The following is a 25,964-nucleotide window of genomic DNA, read 5'->3' on the forward strand; positions in this document are numbered from 1 at the left end:
ATAAATTTACTCCCAGCGATGTATTTCAAGTCACCTATAAGTTCACTGATGAAACTAAGGCCTGGGGCTGCAAGTGGAGCGGCTTTGTATGGTCAAGGAACTCTAAGGTGTCTTGTAATATTTTAATTAGTACACATGGGAGCATATTATTCCAGAAAACACAAGATAGTGTTCCACCTTATCCACAGCTCGTAATTCAAATATGTGAACCATAGATTGCACTTAGATTACAACAAGTGCTTTGTTAAGCCACTGGACTGTCCTTTGAACTTCTCTGAATCATTTTGTACGATGCTAGGTCGGTGGCGTGATGGTGTGACCACAAGGTTTCTTCTCATACTCTATTTAAGACCCTCAGTGGCACATTATTTCCTGTAGGACAAGCTAGTGTGTGCCGGCTTCACCACAGCGAGCTTTTGTTAGGGAAGACAAAACATCTCTGTGGTGAAGCCGGCACACACTGTATGTAGACAGGTCGGCCATTGCCCATGCAGCGTGCGCCACTGTGTGTCCCGCCGTCTCTCCCAATGACAGTACCAACACAGTCAATAACCATCTCACTTCTACAATTGTGAACATTCTGACTAGTCCAGAGGAGCTCCTTCCTGCACAAAAACAATCCTGAGAGGTATACTCCTCTAAGTCTGCTGCAGAATGCAACATACATAGAAAGAGGAAGTAATGAGGAGAAATAAAGATATATCTCCCTGTTACATCTCTCTTGGGAAGGCGTATCTTTTCAGCACAGTCCCAGCAACATCTCCGCAACAGCCATGGAACGCCTCCCTAGCACAGAGTAAGGCAACGCAGCGATTTGCATTGCTTTTTTCGAGATTTACATAGTCACTCAGGGCCAGGCATAGTGGCATTGCATGGCTTCATAAATCTCATTTTTAAATGGCGTAGCGCATGTCCACGTTGCGTGGTGCAAGTGAGATGCAAGTGGGGTCAGAATTATGGACCTGTGTCAGCAACTTTATTGGTTTGTCGAGTAAACGTAAGAGAACAGCTGTGTAAGTGAAAGAATTAATGAATTAATGGCATGTCGGGGGTTACATGATGGAGTACAATGTGCTTTTCATCTGTTGACAATCCCACAATCCATTTCTATGTGAAACCTTTTCATCTCATTTAACACTTCCCCTCTCTTAACTTTACAGCTGGGAAGCACCAATAACGCAGCAAAGTTTGATCAGGTGATATGGCCTTGGGTCACATCTTAGCTCCTAGAAAGGGTTTTGGTGATTAATCACTGAGGGACCGCAGTTATGACAAAGCAATGCAGGAGCGGCCCGTGCAGGTAAGAGCTGTGGGGTCAGGTTGGGGGAATTCAACAGACGACCACAAGGTCAAATTAAATAAATCATTCATTTTCCCTCGTCGTCGTCTGTCGAAATGTACCCCTCACACGCCCACCCGGCCCCTTCGCTCTTGACTGCACCAGCCGCTGCTGAGCAAATGGCCCCGAGTCCCAGAATATTTTCTAGAAAATTATGACATAAGTCTTGTACTAGAAGGCTTATTTTGGTATAAATGGATCCGAGGATGCCTGTCGGAATATATCTGGGTACCAGTTTCAATTAACACCCTACTTCAACAGCCCTGATGGCCTTGTGCTTCATTTACAGAGCGTTGAGCACAATGCCATACTCCACCGGAAGCCAGTGGAAAAGTGTCAGTATGGAACGAAATGGCGAGTCACAGTCTGGCACCTGTGTATGAAGCGCCTGGTGAGCAATGGGCCAGCCGTGAGAGGGCCAGCAACCTAGTTATTACCCTTCGGTGGTTGTACTAAAGGGGGCGCTATTTCATAAGCAGTTGGACATGTGTATCAGTGGCCAGCGCTTTATTCTGGACTTGGCATGGTTCCAGTCAGCATGGATGACATCTTGTTGAAGGGAGGCCCTTACCCACATACACAGGCACACACAAGCACATATCTTGTTTAGCATTTCCCCTGCCCAGTATATACATGGGAATACATGGGTGTTTCCATTGTGTTTCTCACCGACGCTTCCTGTACTATTCTATACTGGGATTTCATTATATGATACCCTTTGAGAGAGTGCCTCATGCGGCTATTCCATTGCCACCTGGCACTTCCACCTGGAATTGACAATGGCTCCTTTCTCCATACAATGTCAGACTGGCCTGTCGGTCCATTTCTAGATGGGCCAGTTTAAAAGGGCAATCGTGTAGGCCGGATTGTCTTTGTCCGGTGGGCCCAGAGAGGACCTGACTGCCAAGAATTCTTGTGAAAGTGCCAGCATCAAAGAGGTGCCAAAAAATGTCGACTGGTATTTTCTCACTGCTGCAGAGAATATATTGAAATGAAAGGCGGACAATATCAGAGGATAATTACTCTTTTCCCAGAGACAGTGCTTAATTTGTGCAGGTGTTGTTCAGGGCACACATTTGGCTCCAAAATCAGACTTTAAAGCAGAGGCAAGAACTAGAAAGAGGGAGGGAGAAGAAAGGAGGAGGAAAACATGGATGGCAAAGAACCTGAAAGAGGGAACAAAAAGACATGACATGTAGGATGGTGGAAAAAAGAGGCATGAGTTGGATTCAAGACTAGGCTGACTTGATATACGGTAACCTCGGCATTCGCAGCATGGGATGGTGGACTCCTAAAAAATATATTGGACCCTGCGCATTTTTTTTTTTTTAACAGATTAAGCACTGTGAGTTTGCACAAATTTTTTCCTGGTATTGGAAAAAGCCTTCATCCAAATGTTCCTTGGATCAATCATACTCCGCATGATCATGATAACTACTGTGAAACTTAACGTTTTATTTTTCATTTTGCCTTATAAATCACGACTGGCTACATCTTTAGACATAACAAAAAGTGAAAGAAAATCATGTTAATTGTAAAAAATATTTCTGTAGAACCCTAAAAAATACCCCTTTCAAAGGTAACCTTCCACCTTTAAAAAAAACCACAGAGGTACATTGACTAGTGGTGGTCACCAAACACTTGAAAAATTGGAAGGCTACACAAATGTTTCAGTTAAGACAGTGGTGAGGAGAATTTTAAAATAGATTTCTTTTTTGAAGGGTTAATTTTAAATGCGTTTTAGTGAATTCAATGCTACATGTTTAGAAGCCAAGGAATTGAAAGGCCCAATCTAAGGAAACTATGTAACATAACATGCTAAAACCTATGTTTCCAATGAAAAAATGTAGGAATATTTTGTTTCGGAAGTTTTGATGTTGCAGTTCCTGAGGGCAGGCATGCTTTCTTGTTATTTCTGTAATGTGCCTGTGTCTGTGCAATACTTAGAAGTCTGTGAGTAAAATCACTCATTTTTCATGGCTCAAACGATTTCTACATATATGTGATATGTGTGTAAAGGCTGTACAAATATGTGAATTATTTTTATTTATTTATTTATTTATTTATTTATTCATTTCTTCACACATAGAGGATTAATAACCCTGAATGCCTTTCATGCTATGCAGTGGTTAGTGATTTCACTAGCTCGCTTTAACAACAAAAAATGAATGAAGGTGATACGAGAGGATTCTTACAAGGATACTTGAGCCCTGATTACAAGTAGAGGTTGTATTCAACCCACATAATAAATAACAATACCACAGAGTATGTTATTTATCAATGGTGATAAATGCCACTTATTATGAGTTGTTGGGGAATAACATTCGGTGTTTAATGCACCAAAATCTGCATGATATCGTAAATACCGTATGGTTTTCCTTGTTAAATTGTGACAGGTTCGACCCACCGAAATGTAACTGAGTTTGAGTTATTTAACACAATCAATAATTATCAAATGTATTAAAAACCTAACAACTCTTAATTCCAACTCGAGCATAAAGAGCGATTTATGCACGGGTTGGAATTAACCGCCCAATTCGTGATCAGGCACCTTGCCAGATAATGTTCCCTTGCAGGAGTCCGGCAAAGTGCCAACTGGTTTCACCCGACACATGCTGGTCACATTGTCAGTGTGAGTTGATGACACTTCACAAAAGGCTGGCTCATTGTCAACTGGTGTTGTCTGACTGACCTTCGGAGTAGTGTGTCACTATACCAAAGAGCAACATGTTTGGGACTCAAATACCTAAGATCAACCAGAAATGCCATATGTCTCGCTGCAAACAGAGTAGACTTTACTGACTCTTACTGACTCCTAGTAGGGTGTAGTGTCCACTAATCTGAGTAAAACAATTAAGTCCGAGAGGCATGTATTATTCTTTGAGGCACTAATTTACCTTCATTTCATGAAGAAACTTTCCCCTTCTCTTTGTTGCGATAGAATAGTCTGTTGTCTATTTCAAGCGATAGTGCAAAAAAGCAACAGAAGCAACTCTCCAATGAATCACATATGTTGTCAGTTGAATTTATTTACTTATATTAAGTAGGGGCTTATGAGTAGGTTCAGAGGGGGTGCATAAAAATAGCCATGCTTTATTGTACTTTTGACACCAACTACGTCTGGTTAAAAACCACAAGATCTTAGGTTGAGAGTCTTGTAAATGTTGCTAGAAACCTGACTTTATTTAAAGGAGGATCCCAATGGATCTTACTGTAGAACTAGGACAGGGAATGAAGCTGTTCTTGAGACGGTTCATTCCACCTAGCCAAGAAGTCTGGGAATATCGTAGATGCTTTTACACCCCAAACCATCAGGGTCCGGTGCAGGTAAGCGTGGTGTGGCAGGGCGGGGCAGGGGGAATGTCGACAGATGACGGAATAGGGAAAATGAAATAAATACATACATCCTATTCCGTCGTCTGTCGACAGCACCCCCCTCTCCGCACACCCAGTTCCACCGTGCTTACCTGCACCAGCCGCTGCTGCCCCGAACTAGCAATAGATAAGTGTCCTTACTCTGAAAATCATATTTCTACTTCTAAAGACAATCAACTTGAGTGGGAGAGAGCCTTGGATTCCTACTTTGGCCACGACTTTGTAATCTGCACTAGCCCTCGCAAAAGTGCACTAAGAGGCTGCAAAGATTACAAAACCCATATATTATAATGTGACTAATTGTAAAAAAAACATAATAATGAGCCCTGAAAGCACTCAAGTGTCTCCAAGGAGATGCAGTGATTGTATTATCATTCAAAGGGATTATTGGGTCAATGGCCCTATGTACCTGAAGAAATTGTTGCCACAATGAATCCCAGCGAGAAACCCATGTGCTCGCATCTGGTACATGATCAAGCTTTCTGGGAATAAAAACACATCCTTGGGAGAGTAGGGGCCATTAAGGCAACTGGATGAGCAAAGCAACAGCAGGAGATGTATCCTAAAGGCCAAAAATGAAGACCTTGGAACTAAGGGACCAGGTTCGAGTCCCAGCCTTGGCTCAACATCCTGTGATTCTGGGCAAACCACATTGAGGCTGATTTAGATTTTGGCGTGGAGGGTGCTCTCTTGGAACGGCGACAGAGAACCCTATCCACCAAACTGAAGGTCTGTCTGTTTGATTTACAGTTGGGTGGACCTTAAATATGTCAGTGATGGCGACCACTGTCGCTGCCACACTCCTCTGACAGCCTGACAGAGTAAGAGCTGCCCGAGGTTAGGCGATTCAACCCCCTGCCTGATTTAGAGTGGGCGCTCAAAGGTCCAGTTTTTACTCTCCCTTACCCCCATCAAAAACGTGGCAGCCAGGGACAGTAAAACATTCAAATGACCCGTACACCATGGGACAAGTCTCCCATGGTGTTAGTGTCATTAGTTTTTGTTTTTACATAGACCAAATCTCACTTTAGAATTGTTTCTGAAGAAATAAAAATGTGTTAAAAGTTTGACAGGAGGCACTCATGGTGAACGGAACTGTCCATCAAACTTTCAACTCATAGGAGCCGATTATGATAGCGGATAATCCGCTTCCTCCGGGCCGGCGGAAGCCACCGCCGGCCCGGAGGATGCGGATTATCCGCTGTGAACTGAGAAAATATTATGATGGCTGAGGCATCTTTTTTCCGTCCACCGCTTTTCCGCCGCGGTCGCCTTCCGACCGCGGCGGAAAAGCTGGCTGGCGGTGTCTATCAGACACCGCCAGCCATATTAGGATGGCGGCGCTCCTATGCCTTTCCACGACGGCATTTCCGCCGTGGAAAGGCATGCAGTGTTTTCTTTGGGGGCCCATTGCGGGCCCCCAGGGGTGAAGGGGGGTTGCACATGGGGGTACCTATGGCACCCCCGTGCCTTTGCGTGCACGAAGCGGCAGGCACCACGCGGTGCCTGCAGCTTCGTGCATGCAAAGGTAAACATGCATTTTTTAACATTGCGGCATGTGCTGCTTCAAGCAACACCCGCCGCAATGTTAAAAATACAGGATGTAACCGCCAGGGTGGCGGTCACATCTTAATTAGCATGTAGGGACTGCTGCTGCCCCTGGGGACGATCCCTCCTCTTCTGGGGTGGCGGACGGACGCCCCATTGTTTGGAACTACAGTGACTGCGGTTCCTGTGAAGGACTAGAATTGTCTGCTGGGCCAGGTGTCAACTCTAAACTTGGAGAACAGGTACTCTGTCAGAGCAAGAGAGTATTTTATTCAGTCACCCTGAAAGAGTAAATGCCGTTCTCTGAAGCCTAAATCAGGACCTTAATCTCACCGTGTCTAAAAAAAAGATTAGGTGTAACTTAATCTGGTGCTCTGAAAAACACATTTGCTCCAGAAGGCATTTGAACAGGTAGCTGTCCTGGATGGCTGTATCCAGGAGAAGCATAAAACTAAGGTCTGAGGGCGATGTGAGGTTGGATAAGTTCACACCGCGCGTTTGATTGATTTCAACAAACATGCAACATTCTCTGACGGCGGAAGGAGAACAGGTCATCAGAGTTTAGCCAATCCAAGTGAGCAATCAATGGCATTTTTTTGCTGTCCTTCATAGAAAGTTCAAATCTGGCAGTGAAGGACAGTAAAAATAAAAAAATAAAAACCCCTCTACGACATCACGCTTTTTGAGTTGGTTTTGACTGTGTAAACTTAGTTGACCCGTTTGGTAGATCTGTCTAAATTTTACATTGGCATTAATCGTCATGGTGGCGGTTCCTGTTAATGTTAAAAGTTGTCTACGCAGTTGGTTGGCAACTCTAGATTTGGCAGGCGACAGTCCCTCGGGATAGTGGGTGCAATATGGTGAAAACTATGAACTTTTATATTTTGTATATGCATGCCAAGAGGTGCTTCAATAAATAACGTATGTATAAAGGAAAGCAACTCAGAGTTCAAATTCTGATGTAAAGGATACAAATTTAGGACAATTTCCTTTAAGTGCGTATCATTTTCCCAAAGCGAGATGTGCAACATATTTTTTAATAAAAAAGAGTGCTTTAAGAGATCTGAAGTGATTTCGAGTCCCCATGGGCCAGATGTAGGAGCCCTAATACTGGTCGGTAACGGCCGAATTCGGCCGTTACCGACCGGTATTTGGGTTTCCAGATGTAGGGGGCCTATATTTTACCGATTCTGTAAAGTTGCTGAATCGGTAAATTTACAGAATCGGTAAAATACCGAATCGGTATATTTACCGATTCGGAACAACCATATGTAGGTGGCACTCCTAAGAGGGCCACAGGCCCTTAAAAATCGGTATTTTACCACCCAATCCTATTGGGTGGTAAAATACCGAATTCAGGTGTGCATGCACACCTGTGCACTGTGACACACAGACATGCCCTTAGGGCATGTCTGTGTGCCACATTGCACACAAGTCCAGAATTGGGGTGCTAGAGGGGTGTCAAAGTGACACCCCCTGCACCCTTGCAGGATTCGGTATTTACCGATTCTGTAAATATCGAATCTGTATTTCACATTGATTCCTATGGGCTTCAAGGCCCATAGGAATCAATGGGAAATACAGAATCGGTATTTACAGAATCTGTAAATACCGACTCTGACAGATTCGGTAATTTTTACCTACATCTGCCTCCTTCCAATTTACCGACTTTTAAATACCGAATCGGTATTTAAAAGTCGGTAAATCGGATTTACCTACATCTGGCCCCTGGTCTTGTATTTGCTTACGGGTGCTCAGGCGTTGTTTTTTAAGTGGGTTTTGTCTTCTTAAAAAATTTCCTTTTAAACCGTTATTTCAGTTGACTTGTGCTGGCTATACAGGAAAGGCCTACATGTTATAAGAGAAAGGCTACTTTAATTACTGGTGATGTGGTCACTGCGAACATTGTGCATGCTGAATATTTGTACCATTAAAATGCATAGTTCAGTTCTATGCATCCCAAACAGGGAGCTGAAAAAATGTACTTTATGTTTTTAAATGGTTTGTGCAGTTCGAAAGTTTCCCTTATAGAATGATCATGTTGCTGTTACTGTTTTTTTAGGGGAATATAGTCCTTTGTCTCATTCTGCAATAACCTAGGCAGAGTTAAATGTAGCCTTGAGCAATTGACACCGACTGCTTTTCTACCTCACCTTCATTTTGCTCTGCCACAGATGTGCTGATCTCTTACATCGGAAAAAGGCCCTTTCTCAGGGAGTTGTAGAAATTCCTGCCTTGTAATATTTCTAATGCAAAAAGAATAATTGATGGACAGAATGCTGCACAATGTCAAACATTCACCCCAGTACGGAGATCTGGGCCTAAATCCTAAGGGCCTCATTTATGAGAAGTGACGCATCGCTGCGTGAAAGCAGTTTAGTAGTAGTAAAGTTATGACTCCTATACTGTGAAAAATCCTAATTTTAAGACTTTCGGTATTCAAAGAAGGCATTTAGGAGTCCTAAAGTTAGGAGTCCTAACTTTACTACTACTAAATTGAGAAAAATCCTAATTTTAAGGCTTTCGGTATTCACAGAAGGCATTTAGGAGTCCTAAAGTTAGGAGTCCTAACTTTACTACTACTAAACTGAGAAAGATCCTAATTTTAAGGCTTTCGGTATTCACAGAAGGCATTTAGGAGTCCTAAAGTTAGGAGTCCTAACTTTACTACTACTAAACTGAGAAAAATCCTAATTTTAAGGTTTTCGGTATTCACAGAAGGCATTTAGGAGTCCTAAAGTTAGGAGTCCTAACTTCTGTGAATACCGAAATGAGTAAGTGCCTTTTGTGAATACCAAAATGAGTCAGTGCCTTCTGTGAATACCAAAATGGTAGTAAGTTTAGAATTTTGTCTTAAGTTAGTTCTGTGAATCGGGTCCAGTGTTCTTTTATGTCATGAATGCTCATTTGGTGCAACATCTCATACCATCTTCCAGCAACTGTGGTATAAAACCTTTGGGACAAAGATGAAATTACGTTCCGCTTTCATTCCTGAGACCTGTTGTCTTTCTCCCCGACAATAGATCTGGTATCAATAACTCTAGAGCACCATTAAACCCAAATCTAACAAATATTGACTGCAGTTAGAGAAGGACACGCATAGACTTAGAATGCTTATACCATGGTAGGGTCACAATGGTGTGATGGGAAATATCGCATCTGGACTATGGACTTTCCAAGATGTGCTTCTAGATCACTAAGGTTGGAGTCAGGATATTATGATGTGAAATACTGGATCAGCATCTGTTGTCACAGTGTTGGCAAATCATGTCAACTACAGGTGCAACCAGGTACCTATTTTAGAACTTGAAATGCCTGACATTTTCACAATTCATCCCGTCGTAAAGGTGTTATTGGTACAATCTAAAACCTATAAACAACTGCATTCATCAGTTATTGCAAGCTTCAAAATAATAATCCTACCCCCATTGCACTGCTCTGGACCTCACCCAATGATATCACAGGTCCCATCACACATTTTATTGCCATTGACATCACTGTTGACATCACATATCACATCAAAATTGGTATCTTCACTCGATTATATAATCATAGATAAGAGAATGCTCCACAGCTCCAGGATATAGTCCAAAACCCAATCACTTTATCTCACTGGGGACCAGTTACATGTATAACGTTAAGCCCAACACTAAACACCCGGTGGGTTGGAGGCCAGTGGCGGATACAAGATGCGCACATAAGATTCCCAATGGTGGTGAGTAACATGAAAGAAAACATATGGAACTACATAACACACAGTGACACAGGAGAGTTGAGAGCAGTGGTTGTTTGGGAAGCCCTGAAAAGTTCAGATAAGGGGGGATTTTATAGCTCAGGCAGGTAAATTTAAATAAAACTTTAGGAAGAGCTACAAGCCTGCCTACACAAAGAGCAGGCAAACCTTGAATTGTCACACAAACTAATACAATCACAGAAAACATGAAAGGAAATTGTAATGAATAGGGGCCAAATTAGATCTCTGGAGTTTGACAGGACAACTTACTACTAGGCAAAATTAGGCTAAACATTCTACGAATTGAGCAACAAGTCAGGTCTCTCCTGGATAATTTTCTGACGGCCTACCAAGCTAAAAATAAAATGCCTGTAGCGAAGAGCCAAGACAGCTGCATAATGATAATTGATGTTGGTAAAACCTAGATGCTTTCACAAATTCCACACACCAATGATCTGCAAAAGAACCTTTGTCCCCCACTAGGCTCACTTAATACTTGTCTGGGATACATTTACCCAGGATTTCCCAATCTACAAAGAAGAAGCTGATGAACTCATCAAAAAGAGGAAATAATTAAATATTTCATCTACGCGCCCAGAAAAGGAGCATGACTCCAATGGGTTTACTTATGCAAGGTCTTTAGTACACCCCTACTTAAGTTACTCATTAGAGTTTTTCAGTGGATTGTCCAGGACAAGAAAGTAGCCCCCGCTATGTCAGAATTGGTTATTTCCCTAATACTGAAACCAGGCAAAAGAGCAGACGAATGCTCCTCATACAGACCCATTTCTCAGCTGAATCTTTATGTAAAATCTATAATAAGATAGTGGCTACCCACCTGTAGCAGCAGAGGAATATATAATATACCCATACAGATCGTCAGCTTTATTTAATAGCGACAGGCTAACAACGATACAAAAGAAGCTCTTCAAAAACTGAATTTAGGGGCAACAAGAGGGCAATCATAGTTTCCCTGAATGGAAAAAAAACCTTCAACAAGGTGGAGTGGGATTTTATAACAGTCACATTAAAAGCAATGGGATTATATGAAGTTGAATACTGGTGAACTGCCAGACCCCGAAAACCAAAATACGAGTGAATAGCCAGAGATCACAGTGGCTGCAGATTAGACAAGGCACCAGGCAGGGGTTTCCACTTTCACCCTATCTGTTTGCCCTAACATTGAAACTACCAACACTGAAAATCAGGCTCAATGACAACATCAAGGGGATAAATCTGGGATCACAGATCACCAGATGTGCTATGTTCATGGACAGTATCCTGCTATCATTATGTAAAGCTGCTGTATCACTGCCCGCAAGTGATAGAAGAAGCAACAGATTTCCGGCATCAAAATAAACCCAACCAATTGGACATTTTTAACATCTTCCTCACTAGTGAACAGATCCTGGAAGTGCACATGCTGACGCTACTGTAGTGGGCCCCACCTCCATTAGATATCACAGTCTGAGCCTGGCTAGGACTATGGACATCAACCTCCACTACCTACTGAAGGTATTGTTAGTGCCCAAAATGTGGTAGGGCAATTTGATGACCAGTGCAGACCCAAGCACTTACAACAAAAGTCTCCTATTTTTGGTGTTCCTCTGTCTTAGGGCCAATGGATCTTGGCCGCCATGGTAGAATGGAGCTGTAAGAAATGTTGTTTCAAATATAATCATCAATCTTCAGTAACTTAATGTTCGGTCAGTCAGAGGTTTGCAATAGTTTTAAGGCTTTATTTCTCAGTAAGAGATTAGTATTGTTTTTGTCGTTTTTATTCAGATTAGTTAGTTTACAGAAATATCAAGATACGGTTTCTTTAGAATCCGCATAATATAGACAGCGTTTTCCATAAAGGAAATAGTCCCTATCTTAGTCTAAGAGTCCTAACCAAAATAAGAACCCAGGAAAAGTTCTCTTGGAAAAGAGCAAGATTCCAGTGGTATTTGGTTCAGCCTCCCATTTGTAATTCTCGTTATGTAGTTCTGTCCGCAGGCGTCACTTGCAAGCACTATGTGATTTGATTTTCTTTTAGGTTTATGTATTGTACTCAAACATCAAAATTATTCTCATCTCTGTACTGGAAGATTTTTTCTTTTCTTGTACTGTTCTTTTCCTTTTTCATAAATATAAGTGATTTGAAATAGAAAAAAAAAGGAAAAGAGCAAGATACTGGAGCATCTAGTTAGTAAAAGAACAATCTCCCCATAAAGAGTAGTTCAGGAAACTCAGCCAAGTTCCCAAACAAGTTGAAGTAGCGACTGTAAATGAAATCAAAGATAACTAATCAAAGCAGTAGCTATTGTCAGCTGGAGATGCGCCAAAGGCAAGCCCGTCTGCGCCAGTCGGTTCCAGCCGGGGCTAGGACCCCTGCCCTTTCTAACATTCAGAAGGTCACTTACACAGCAGATCAACTTTATGCGCTAAATACGATCGATAACAAGACATGTAAGCACACTATTAACTGATGTAATGGGGACCTGTTATTACTGTATTTTATTGAACCAAACTGTATTTTTCTATACTGTAATGATTTTAAGTAATCGCACAGTTCATAAATAAATATTGTTCTGTTACGCAGGGAATGTAAAATGACTGGGAATCATTCCATGACAAAGGAAGATAAATGCAGATGTATCTACTTAATTGCAGTACACTACCAAAACACAGCCTAGATTTGTTTACTTTTCTGGATGATCGGCAACCAACAGACATGTTTCTTACTGAGACCTGGCTTAGAGAATACTCTATGCCAGATACTGTGACAACTTTACCACAAGGGTTTGCTATTGCCAGGTGTGATGGAAGGTTACAGAAAGGGAGGGGGTGTGGCCATAATTTACAAAGAAGAGTTAAAAGCAAAATGTAATCCACTAACACTCCCCAACTGCAAATGTTTGTTATTTGCCCTAGAGTTATTGCCAACCTTCCCTTTCCCTGGTATTCTAATATACTTACCCCCAGGTTCTGCCACTCAATTTACACAAAGCCTCTTGAATACAGTGGCGGAGAACAGACTTAATAGAGCGCATTTTACAGTGCTAGGGCGATTTAAATATACAACTAGAAAACGGGGAGTGTGAAATAGCCAAAAACTTCACAGTTGACCTTAAATCAATTCAGCAAACACAACAGGTCAAAAGCCCGACACATAAGCATGGCCTTTTATTAGATCCTATATACTCAAATATACATGAAATGACCATAGTAGACCCCATATAAATCCTATACTCTAATCACAAATTAATACCCTTCCAACTGTGATAGAAGGATCCAGGTCCCTATACTCCACCAGCCCAGATACTGACATTACTGGGCTAAACTGAGCACAGAAACATGGCATAACACATTAACCAACTTCATTCCAGATATGACTGGAGATATTACAAGCAAGTACCTCTTAGGCAGCAAAATGCTAAACGTTTAGGAGACAGGGCTCCATTGTTCTCATCAGAACGCGTAGAATTAAAAAAAGAATCAAAAACATTAGAAAAAACTTGGAGGAAATAATATAGTGCAACAGATAAGGACATTTACAAGTAGGCAGTAACAAAATTTCATTACGACATTAGGGAAGCAAGGATTAATTACTTTGCTCCAAGATTGATAAGGCAGCAAATTCCTCTAAGGAATTTTTCAAATTGGTGAGGAGCCTGACAAAACCATCAGACGACCTTTGCCATACACTAGCCACCTCTTTTCTCGAAAACGTCAATACCACCCCCCCTACTTTATTTATTTATTTATTTATTTATAACATTTGTAGAGCACGCTGTTACCAGAGGGTGTCCTGGCGCTGTAATAGAGGATAATGAAGTCATACACCGGCCTGCACCTCAACACGAAAAACGTAATACATTTCTGGAAATGACACGAAAAGACACCCAAGAGATCCTTAAATCTCCTAAATAAAGTTCCTCATTAGACCCTGCACATCCAGATACCATTCTTAAAGAGGACAAGGCAGTTATTGGCATACAGACTGACATGTTCAGCCTGTGGATGGAGTGAGGGAATGTCCGAGCAGAATAGAAGCATGCAGGTGTTGGGCTCCTGCTGGAAAAAACATCATCTGGCCCCTCTAAATGCGAAAATTACCAGCCTATCTCTCTCCTACCAGGATCGAGTAAGATACTTCGAAAAATCATCAATAAGAATCTCTCCCTTTATCTGGAAGCATGTGATATTTTACAGTCCTCTCAGACAGGTTTCAGACCAGGGAGCAGCTCTGAAACCGCCCTGCTTGTGCCATGGAGGAATTAAAAGCCATTCTGTATCAAGGTATGACTGAGGCCCTGATCCTCTTGGATTTGAGCGCGGTGTTTGACATTGTTTCCCACTAGTTGTTAATTAAAAGGCCGAAGGAAGCAGGGGTAGTGGGAGCAGCACTTAAATGGCTTACCTCCTTCCTCCAAAAATGAACGTTCCAAGTCTGTGAGGAAGCCACTAAATCGGAAATTCACTCTTTAAATTGGGGAGTGCCTCAGCAATCCTCTTTAATCCCCACTTTATTCAACCTTCATGCTACCTCACTGATGAGGATTATTGAGGCTCATGGCTTCTCCTCAATTTCTTACGCAGACGATACCCAAATTATCATGTCTCTCTCCTCACGAACCAACAAAACGTCAACACAGCTAAACTACTTTCTCAAACAGGTTGCAGACTGAATGGTAGCAAGAAGTATAAACCTGAATGGGGAAAACACTGAGGTGATGGTGGTGGGAAACAGTCCTGCAAGGTGGATGGAGATGTACTAGCCAGCATGTCTGGGCAGCCGTCCCACCCCAAAATCAGAGGTGAAGAGCCTCAGCATCTGGCTTGAAGGGAAGCTCACAATGACAATGCAAGCTAAAAAACTGGCAGCAACATGCTTAAGCATGCTCAGAACATTGAGGAAGCTTCTGAGACGGCCACCTGAACCAGCTTGCAGAATAGTGGTGTAAGGCTTAGACAGCTCATGCCTGGCTAATGCGAAGTCACTATATTTGGGAAGTCCCAAGGTTGTCATAAAAAGACTACAGGTTATTCAGAATGCGGCTGCTCATAAATTACATAAAATCGCCAAACATCAGTCTGCTGCCTCGGCACTGGTAAGCCTACATCGGCTGCCAGTGAATAAAAGAATACATTTCAAAGCACTCTGCTTAGCTCATCGAGCAATGTCTAAAAAAGGTCTGTTGTTAATCCAGAGACTCCTTACACCTTATAACACCACAAGAACACTGCGCTCTACCAGCCAGTATCTGTTTTCAATCCCTAGGATAAAGAGAACCAGGAGTGGAGTAAGTTCTTTTGAATTCCTAGCCCCCTACATGCTTCCACAACGTATCAGGAAAACAGAGTCCAAACCCAAGTTTAGGAAACCGCTAAAAACCTTCCCGCTCAACTAACGTGTCACTTTCAGATATCTCCTGTTGTTGGCTTAGCGCTGGGAGGCTCTTTGGGTAGCCATATGCTTTAGAAATCTTCATGAATAGAATAGATTAGGAGAAAATCTCCTCTCAAAAAGATCAGGATAATAGTAAATCACTGTTAACAGTACCACACAGCGGGCCCAAGTCACAGAATGAACTTAAGACCCAATCCTAAACTTACTACTATTTTGGTATTCACAAAATGCACTTACTACTTTTGGCATTCACAGAATGAACTTACTACTTTTGGTATTCACAGAAGTTAGGATGTTGTCTTAAGTTTGTCTTAAGACAAACTTAAGACAGACTTAAGACAGACTTAAGACAAACTTAAGACAGACTTAAGACAGACTTAAGACAAAATCCTAAGTCTGTCTTAAGTCTGTCTTAAATCTGTCTTAAGTTTGTCTTAAGACAAACTCAAGAAACAATCCTAACTTCTGTGAATACCAAAAGTAGTAAGTGCATTCTGTGAATACCAAAATAGTAGTAAGTTTTGGATTGAGTCTTAAATTCAATCTGTGAATCGGGCCCAGCAATCCAAGAAAGAATAATGAAGAAAATAATGGTTAAAGCATCGAGGGTACGGGGCATGGAGAAAAGGGAAGAACGGCGTGGAATGAAATGGAAATGGAATGAATGCTCCCCAACTTGGAACACCTATGCGTGAAAACATAAAACATTTGCTATACCCAGCAAGGTTGGTCCAATGAAATCAGGTCTTCTGGTGGTCTGTCATCTGTCCTCCCATTTCACACTGTAAACATTAACGCTAATGAGCAGTTATCTAAAAGATTCTAATATATCTTCACTAGATACATGAGGGAATGTTCTCATGGGAATCTATGCAGGCCTGTTTTGTTAGCTGTTGTCAGGATGCCATTGTGTGGACAAAGGGCTAGTCTACAGCAATGAAACATTTCTATAAGAAAGTCTTGATGAGACCATGCAAACAAATGTCTTCAATAAGTTAATCATTGCTAATGCTCTAACCCTTATAAAATATAGCAGAATACATTGTTTAGTGAAATAACGTAAATCATATAATGTGAGAAAGCAAAACAAATACATCATATGGTGTGAGGAAGCAAAAGAAATACATTTCTCTTAAACAACACATTTGAAAGTCATGAACGATTTTACAGTTAGAGAATTAGGTTAGCAGTTTCTGAAAGGCATCTTATTTTAATGTCAGGCGGAAGCCACCAAAATATGTTTTGCAGTCCTAGCCGTAGAAGCACATTAGGTATGAGAGGCTACTACTTATTTAAGCTGCATGTTTATTTTTTACACATCCAAAAGCATCATCTCCTATAGTTATAACTACATGATTTATTCATCACATTCTAAGGAATCATTTTCTGTTTTCTGTTCTACAAATACGATAAGTTAAACAAATTTTCCAATGTCAGGCACATTTTCTTCTTCATAACCCAAGGCAAATTTAATAAAAAATGTATACTTTAACAGTATTAGAAATAGAGCTTGCTTGCTGGTGCCATGGAACTCTGTTGCTGCTGGGGCGCTTAGTGGCAGTGAAGATGTCCGCTCTACCCAGGATATTGCACATATTCCAGACTCTACAGATTTCCAAACACTACATAATTGATCTCTAACAGGCTGATGGTCCCTAACCTCCTCCACTATTGCTACACTGACCAACTGTGGATCCTGTACTATTGGACTAGGAGGGAGGCAGCGAAGAGCTGATGCAAGATGGACTGCACCATGAGCGGGTCAGCACTTTTGCTGACCCCTTGGAAGGCCAAAGGTCAAAGGCTTGGCAAGGTATTCATATCAAAAATGACATAAAGGGAGAGAGAGATGCAGGGTGGATTCGTTCTCCCTAGCCAGAATTTTATAAACAAGTGGAATCCACAGGTGGGTGTTGTTGGTCCCTACAATGGTGGGGAGCACGAAGTATTCTTTAAATACCCCTCACACACCAAAAAGGCCCTTGGTGTCATGCTTCATCATTGGGGTCTTCGCACCCCTCTACGGGATGCGGCGTGCTACTACCTACGTCTGCGCGGGAGCACTTTTCCAATGACTACGTGAGGTGTGTGTGAGGTTTATTTGTTATAGTGAGTGAGTGGTGGAGTTTTTAAGTGGTGGTTAATAAGTACCTGGCTCGTGGGGCTGACTCAAAAAAATGTTTTAATGGGCCCCCGGGCTGGTGCTGTTAAAAAGGTGAATTTTAGAGGTTTTTATGTAATGCAATGTACATCACCTCTTGGTGTGCGTCAACATGTTTCGGAGTGGAACTCCTTCAGGACGGGGTGCACAAATCCCCAACTTACAGAAAAGTGAAAAATTAAATAAAGGCTGATATGTGCCTAAAAGACAGTTGTCAAGTAGGTTTTGCGAATAGCGAACTTGATGTCACAATCTGGTATGTCTCATGAGCCTCCTAACGCTGGGGGATTATCGTGCCAATCTGCAACGCTTGCGAGGAGAAATCTCTGCCTTGCTTCCCCAAACGCGGCTCCGTGGGGACCACCAACACCCACCTGTGGATTCCACTTGTTTAAAAAAAATAAAAATAAAAAGGTATTCATATCTCCAGTGACTAGGAGCCATACTTTAAGTTTGGGATAGTAAGGCTGTTCGAAAAGGATTGTCGCCCACCCCTCTCCTTTCACCTCCCTCTGCGGTAACACAGACGTCACACCTGGAGTAGACAGACTGGCGTTCCAACATTGGGTAGGAGGAAGAATGTAAAACCCTAAGAGATATGTTCTAGCTGGGAGTTGTGAAGTCTTTCGAAAAAGGATCTACAGATCTCCATAGATAGTTGAAAGATAAACTGTCCAGTGTAAACAACACACTCTGGGGGTGGGGAAACCATATTGAAGTTATTATATAGATGACGCTATACCCATCAAAATAGCAAAAATTAGACAAAGGAGGCAGAGTAAATGCTGGAGCAGTTGTGGAGAAATGGCATTCTTTAAACACATCATCTGGTCATGCCCACTAATGTGTCCATACTTAGACAAAGTACTGCAAACAATCAAGGAGATCTCTGGGTTTGAACTGGTGACTTTTTTTTAGAAGTGCTACTCCTGGGTAGGCCTGGGTAGGCTTGGCACAGACAGGTATCCTTTAAATGAGAGAAAGGGCCAAATCATCTCCCATTCACCTTTGGTAGAAAAATAAACAATCTTGACTCTGTAGGGCCAACACTCAACTCCCACAGAAAATACACGGCTGAACAAGGTATGCTGGTTACCTGGCATGGAGCAACAATCAAACCTTGCACTGGGAACGAAATGGACTATAAAAGAAACCATGGGTCCCACTTCTAGACTATTTTATCAAAGAATGTAAAGAATTGACTAGTCCCGAAAGACCGAGAGCCCTTCATATCCTAGACTAATCTCACTTGCTGCTGTACTATATGACCAATGGTGCTGCGGCTTTATATCTGCATGAAATGTTTGTGAGGATTTCCATGCAGCCTTGTTCTCTTTATAATCAGTGTGGCGATGATTAGGCATAGAGAGTGGGACTGCAGGCTTCCTTCTTCATTCGAGATGTGTGAGGATACTGGTTGTGATTGGTGCAGGGAACCTTTGTCTGTAGTTGAACTCGGCAAGATGACCATGTAGTTGCTGACACTGTTACTTTTACCTTAAATCAGATTTCATTTAAGAAAGGTCTGTTGCTTGCAAGTGGTACTGCGGCAGCAACTCTCTGTAAGGATCTAGTTGCAGACAGTGGTACTGCAAGCGTTACTCTCCATGCAGTCTGAATGCCAGCATCTCTTAGTGGATTTGTAGTCACTCTTATAAGGTATCTGTGTGAGGGCTTTTATTCACTGACTTTGGAATTATAGGCAGTTTTATTTTCCACAGATTCCTATCAGTAATAGTGTAGTTTACATATGACTGTTGCATATATAGGAAGTGATTTTTCATAACTAATGTGGTCAATAATTTAAACAGTAATTTAATTCATATCATTTGTAATGTCAATTGTGAGATCATAGCAATGCATTATGGGTCAAATGGTTGTGTAGCTTTCTGGTACTGGTAAATTCCTAAAGTATTCTGGTTTTGGATACTACTATCTCTTAATCATATGTTTTTTTTAACTTGTTCCTAAAATATTGATGAGTAACTGAAATGAGTGCTGAAATGAGTGAACAATCATAACATCTCTTCCCACTTGTTCGTGAGTGAGGCATGAGCCTTATTTGAAGTACAGAGTGTATCATCGTAACTTAAATTCAGATTTTTTTTACCCTTCATGTTTTCTATGTAGATAAGCTCCTTTTCGCCCCTTTTTGAGGCACTGATTTCATTATCTGTCTGGGCATATGCACTAAATTAGGTCAGCCAATGAATGTGAGCATTTTTGTAGAACTCACTAAGCACAGCATATAAACTGACTATATACTGAATCCCTTTACAGTTTTAAACCAGTTGGAAGAGTTGCTGAGCGATATGAAAGCAGACGTGACCCGCCTTCCCTCAATGCTGTCCAGAATACCACCTGTTGCGGCCCGCCTTCAAATGTCCGAGAGGAGTATTCTGAGCCGGCTAACTAATCGCGGGGGAGAACCTACTCCCCAGCAGGTGAGAACTGAGGAAGAACAAGGAAACCAAAAACAACCAATATCTTTCAAGTGTCCTTCCTCGGCTAGAGGCCCAAAGTAAAAATTTTAAAGAAGCATTGGCAAATCCAACAGGTCTTGCTGTTTTGGGTGTTTTTCGTTCTGTGCATTACAATGAAGATACTGCAATTATTCAGCATAATGATAGGGTGCCTGCATGCATTTATTTAGCCGTGTCTGTGCTCTCACAGTAAAGCAGCTTCATCATGAAAATGCATTTTACACTCCCAGGGCAATTTCTTTATTGCTGTTCCATCAGTTATAAATATTAATTTAATTTTGATTTATTGTGATGGCTGTAATTTAAAGAAATTGCAGATTTGGCTGTAGACATCTTAATCTTTAGCTGCCTGTAGCTAGGCTTAAAATATTAAGCATGAAAAATAATTTTACATTTCAAAAGTAACTGATGTACTTTACTTGTCCTTTGGCAGAATGAGAAGTTGGGAACTGTAAATAACTCATTGTAGTTCAACAAAGAAACATGGGTTCACAGAACAGTCCGTGACAGAGGTTATAGGTGCTGGGCATTCAAATAAAATGTTGGCGACCCATACTTATTTTTTCACCATCACCAGGAGCGGCTCTTGCAGGTAAGAGTGGTGAGGCAGTTGAGCGGGGTGGGGGGAGACTCGACAGATGACAATGAGGGAAAATTAAATAATTAATTAATTTTCCGTCGTTGTCGTTTGTCAAGTCATCCCTTGCCCCACCCCACCCCACCACCACTTTGATCCTGAACAAGAAAGAAAGGCAGAGATGTGAGAAAGAAAGGTAGCTAAATATATGAAAAGTGTGACAAAGGGAGAAAGTAGAGATGATAAAGAAACAGGAACTGCAGGAAGAAGGAGAAATGAAGTGGAACAAGAAACTTCAAACACCGGGAACCATTGGGCGCCAGTTCTAATCATAATCATGGCAAGTAAGCAGATTATGATCCTGAATTTTTATAATACTGCAACATGCTTAATATTAGTATTATTAAACTATAAAAAGAATACACAGTGGTTTTCTTTGAAGAGTGTGTTGTTCTGAAGAGACAGTTTCCTCCTTGAAGACTTTAGGTTTCTGTGGGCACTCTGGCAGTGTTACTTATTTCTATTTTTCGGTCAGGTTTGGCCGTGACGCAGCATGGCAGACATTTCTGTAAATATTTAGGGGTAGATCTACAAGGAAGTGCCGCAGCATAGCACCGCGCGCCCTTTGGCTGCGCCGCGCTGCGGCACTCCAGAAGCACAGAGATGTAACATATTTACAAGAATATGTCGCATCTCTGTGCTTCCCTCTGCGGTGGCGCACAAACTGCAGCCATGTGCTGGTGCACGTCGTGGGGGATTGTTTTTTGTGCAGGACGGGGCACCTTCCTGCACAAAAACAATCACTACAGGCATTTTCCTCTTTCAATGTGTGCTGTAGAATGCAGCATGCATTGAAAGAGGAAAAAACGTGGAGAAATGAAAACATTTCTCCTGGTTGCGCCTCGCTACGCCACCTCTAGGGTGGCGTAGCATTCAGACGCATCTCCAGATTTACAAGAAATCGTAAATCTGCAGATGTGTCTTGTTCCATGGGTGATGCGTGGGAAAACCTACAGCAACACCCATGGAACGCCTCGGAGGGGGGAGGAGGAGTGCTATGTGCACTCCCTAAGTGCACATATGTGTTTGGCCGGCCATCTAAGGCCGGCCAAAACCTGCAAGCACACTTAGGTTTCTCCAGCTCTGCTGCATTGAACAACTGGGCTGGAGAAACCCCAGGTCTGAGCAGGGCGTCTTTCAATCCCACGCAGGCCTATACCCAGGCCGGGGATTGGATGGGAGCTTGTCCCTACTGGGACCAGGAAGAGGTGAGGCGTGATGCAAGAGTCGGCTGGAGGCTTCAGTTTTAAAATATATATATATATATTATTAACCCCCCCGCACAACCCCACTGCGCAATGCCTCCCACCCCACCCCGCGTCCTCTCCCGCATTCCCTCCACCCACCCAACCACCCTTTGTTTGTGGCGGCCGCCACTGTGTAAACATTCTCCAGGTTTACCACAAGGCAATGGTTATAAGCATCATTAAACCTAGAGCTCCTAAAGATAACCATAACGCGGGATCAGTGGCGTCTGCACCCAAGCCTGCCGTTAAAAACAGAAGGTAAGACCCAATTTTTTTTCAATTATTTTTTGCTTCCTGGAATCAGTGCGTCAAATCCAGTGCTTTACAAACAGAATGAGGTGTGATCTTAGATCTTCCTAAAAGGAGCAGTTTTTGGGCAAACACAATTGTCCTTTATCCAGTGTAAAATATAACTGAAGCATTCTGTTAAAATTTCTTGGTAGCCTTGATTCCTAAGCCTGTCCCAACCCCAGCTGGAGGTGGATCTGAGTGTCATTTGTATGGATCTGGAATTGCAGGTGGTGTTGTTTCTCCACTTTGGCTGGAGGGTGAAAGTAGAAATTGATGTCGCAGACACAGCTGGGCCACTAGCGTGCCATGATGCCATGGGCCCAGGTGCAGAGCAAAGAAAATGGCCCCTTTGATATCTGTTGAGGTAGTAAAATACAGAACTTACCAGGATTCAGTGGGCCTTTAGGACTCAGGGACCGTGTGCCACTGCACCTGCAGCACCAATGGTAGATATGCCCCTGATCTGGCCACTGCAAACATTCTACAAATATTGTCATTGAGAATGAATGCCAGAATTCGTTTCATATTTACCAGGTGTGATTGCTGACAAACTAGGGGACTCATTCCAGGACCTTGCCTGTTATCTCTATCTGCTAAGGGATCCAGGGGGTGCAAGGATCCTGGTGATATCTAGATGGAGAAAAAATGCATCACTTTGGTGTTTGTCAGTGCTGTTTATCTAACAGATCTGCACCCTGACTGGCAATCTAGTAGATTTTGTGTTCTGTGGGCGAGGTCTGTGATCCACATAGGATCATTGGCAGTATGTATGTATGTATGTATGTATGTATGTAGTATTTGTATACTCTACTCCTAGCCAAGAGGCACCAGGGATCTGTACAGACTCAAAGATACAGTCAGCGAGTGATTGGAGCAGTATCTCGGTTCTGGCAGCGGTACTGTACTATCACTGCACAGTGAGTAACAGTAACTAATGAGTGTTTGGACCACCAGAGTGGGCTTAACCAGAGGTTGTTTGTTTCATGTTGTTAGTGAAGAGCAGGTTGCTTATGTGGCAGGTGTATTAAGTGGGGTTTCTGTGAGTGTCAAACTGGTAGAGGGCTAGTGTCTGCTCGTTTCCTGCTATATTAACTACAGCTTGTTTGCTGTTTGCTTTGCCACTTAAAATATTTTAAATAAAGTATTTTCTGAACTACAGTCTAGAGGTGTGAGGTCAGGACAAGGGGCCTAATTTATGAGGACTTGCGTAATTTTTACGCCGCTGGTGCGTCACTTTTTGGGACGCACCAGTGGTGTAACAAATGAGCCATGTTGCGTCATATTTACAAAGTGACCCATCTATGTAGATGCGTCACTTTGTAAACCCCGGCGCCACATTATACCTGCACCAGGTATAATGTATGCAAGGGGGGCGTATTTACGCAAGAAAGGGTCGTAGAAATGACGCAGTGAAATCTATGAGATTTCACTGCGCTACTTCTAGGACACAAATGCGTCAATTTCTTACGCCTGCCTTAACAGCAGGCGTAAGACTGATGCAGGCCCTTTCACATGGGGCTTGCCCCATGTGAAAGGACACATTGCTGGAGTTGAGTCACTTTTGTGACACACTCCAGCAATGCGTCACTTTTGCGCCATACAGATACATCAGAAATACTGACATATCTGTAACTCCTTGCGACATGATCCGTCATATTATAAATATGACGCATCCAGCATGTCGCAAGGAGGGTGCAATGAAAAGTGACGCATCGCTGTTTTCACTCAGTGATGCGTCACTTTTCATAAATGAGGCCCAAGGTGTTTTTCCAGTGAGGTTGAATTGTCCCGAGGTCTCAGTTAGAACACTATGGTGAAAAAGGATTTGGGGGCATAAATATGAAATTCTCATGCAGTGCATCAAATCACCTTTGTGCGTGTGGTGAAAGTGAAAGGACAGAAATGTGCTGCATTTATTATTATACAATCTAACTGGGGGTGGGATGCACACCTGTTCCTCTTCTTTTAAATCCATGTTTTTACATATTCTGTTAATCCTGAGTTCATCGTTGATAGCGTGCGTCCTGGCTATAGTGCCTCCCCTCATGACACCTTGTGAATCAAATGAAGAAGGGTGGGGTGACACATGTCACCCCTAAACCAGTCGCACAGCAACCATTTCGCCATTTGGCTGTTCCATCCATACACCTTATTTTTCCATTTTCGAAATATCTTTCATTTTTATCCACATTTCTCCATATTTCTTATGTTTTTCAGTTATATGCACTTAACATCCGGGTTATATTCTGCCATTTCCCAGGTTTCTAATGTTTGAACCGTGCCCTCGGGACCTCAATTTCAAACACGATCAACGCAGTGGTTCGTCCAAGGCAATGTTTTATTTAAAATTCCAATGCATTTCGGGCACTTCGCTGCCCTTCGTCAGGGAACACTACAAACAACAATAATAGCAAAGTATGAGTTTCATGTTTTGTCATGACTCGATAAATTTAATTTAACTCATCTTTAAGTTTAAATGAATAAACGCCACCTCGTTAAAAATCATTATACAAGTTTTTAACGCCATCAATCACAGCTTTTGTAAGTGATATGCTTTCAACAACGTTATTATTACTCGTGCCCAGTGGTTCTAAACATGAAAACTACGGACTCATCTTCTCCACCCCCATAAAGTAGCATACTCAGTTCCTCTGTCATTACATTTCATGTGCTCACCAAAATATTCGTGATCTAATTCGCAAGTCACTTTCAATTTAGTCACATTCTATCTCTCTATGTCGCTACATTATCTCACACGTACCTGCCATGAACACAAAAGTACCGTCCTGTCCTGTTTTCGTTCCGATAAGAATCACCCTTCAATTGTATCCCTCTCATTTAAAGCTCCTTCTCTATGCTACCTTCCTCCTGATTGGCCCGTACCTCACGTTGCCTCTCGCTTACATGTTCACGTTAATTGTGTGGGTCGTTATGCTTAAAACTACGTAACCCATAATGCTGTGCTCACTTTCCCACAATATTGGCGCATTCATGAAACATTGCATTCTGATTTTCAACTACGTTTATCAAAAACATGTTTAAATACATCCTTGCGTGAACCACATATATTATAATTACTGTCATTCAGTTCAACCTAACAAAACATCGTTGCAATTTCCAAACGAACCAGATCTTCCTCCGTGAATGTCAAGTCTTTTATAGGTCTATAAAAAGTTCTCTTCTCTTGTGGGTGCAATCCCAGCAGTGTGGGGAAACTTGTAAACAATCTAACTGGGGGTGGGATGCACACCTGTTCCTCTTCTTTTAAATCCATGTTTTTACATATTCTGTTAATCCTGAGTTCATCGTTGATAGCGTGCGTCCTGGCTATAGTGCCTCCCCTCATGACACCTTGTGAATCAAATGAAGAAGGGTGGGGTGACACATGTCACCCCTAAACCAGTCGCACAGCAACCATTTCGCCATTTGGCTGTTCCATCCATACACCTTATTTTTCCATTTTCGAAATATCTTTCATTTTTATCCACATTTCTCCATATTTCTTATGTTTTTCAGTTATATGCACTTAACATCCGGGTTATATTCTGCCATTTCCCAGGTTTCTAATGTTTGAACCGTGCCCTCGGGACCTCAATTTCAAACACGATCAACGCAGTGGTTCGTCCAAGGCAATGTTTTATTTAAAATTCCAATGCATTTCGGGCACTTCGCTGCCCTTCGTCAGGGAACACTACAAACAACAATAATAGCAAAGTATGAGTTTCATGTTTTGTCATGACTCGATAAATTTAATT

The 25,964-nt window shown here is 42.1% G+C and overlaps 1 protein-coding gene across 1 annotated transcript in view; it reads left to right on the forward strand.

Annotated features, from left to right (window-relative positions):
- CHD5 (chromodomain helicase DNA binding protein 5) overlaps window positions 1–25,964 on the forward strand; it is a 1,029,381-nt gene that overhangs the window by 906,709 nt on the left and 96,708 nt on the right. Inside the window, exon 39 of the mRNA XM_086921723.1 lies at window positions 19,832–19,995. Within this exon, the coding sequence (XP_086777849.1) occupies window positions 19,832–19,995 (164 nt within the window). The remainder of the gene's footprint in view (window positions 1–19,831; window positions 19,996–25,964) is intronic.

Source organism: Lissotriton vulgaris, chromosome 5 (assembly GCF_964263255.1).
Source record: "Lissotriton vulgaris chromosome 5, aLisVul1.2, whole genome shotgun sequence".
NCBI classification, from domain to species: Eukaryota; Metazoa; Chordata; class Amphibia; order Caudata; family Salamandridae; genus Lissotriton; species Lissotriton vulgaris.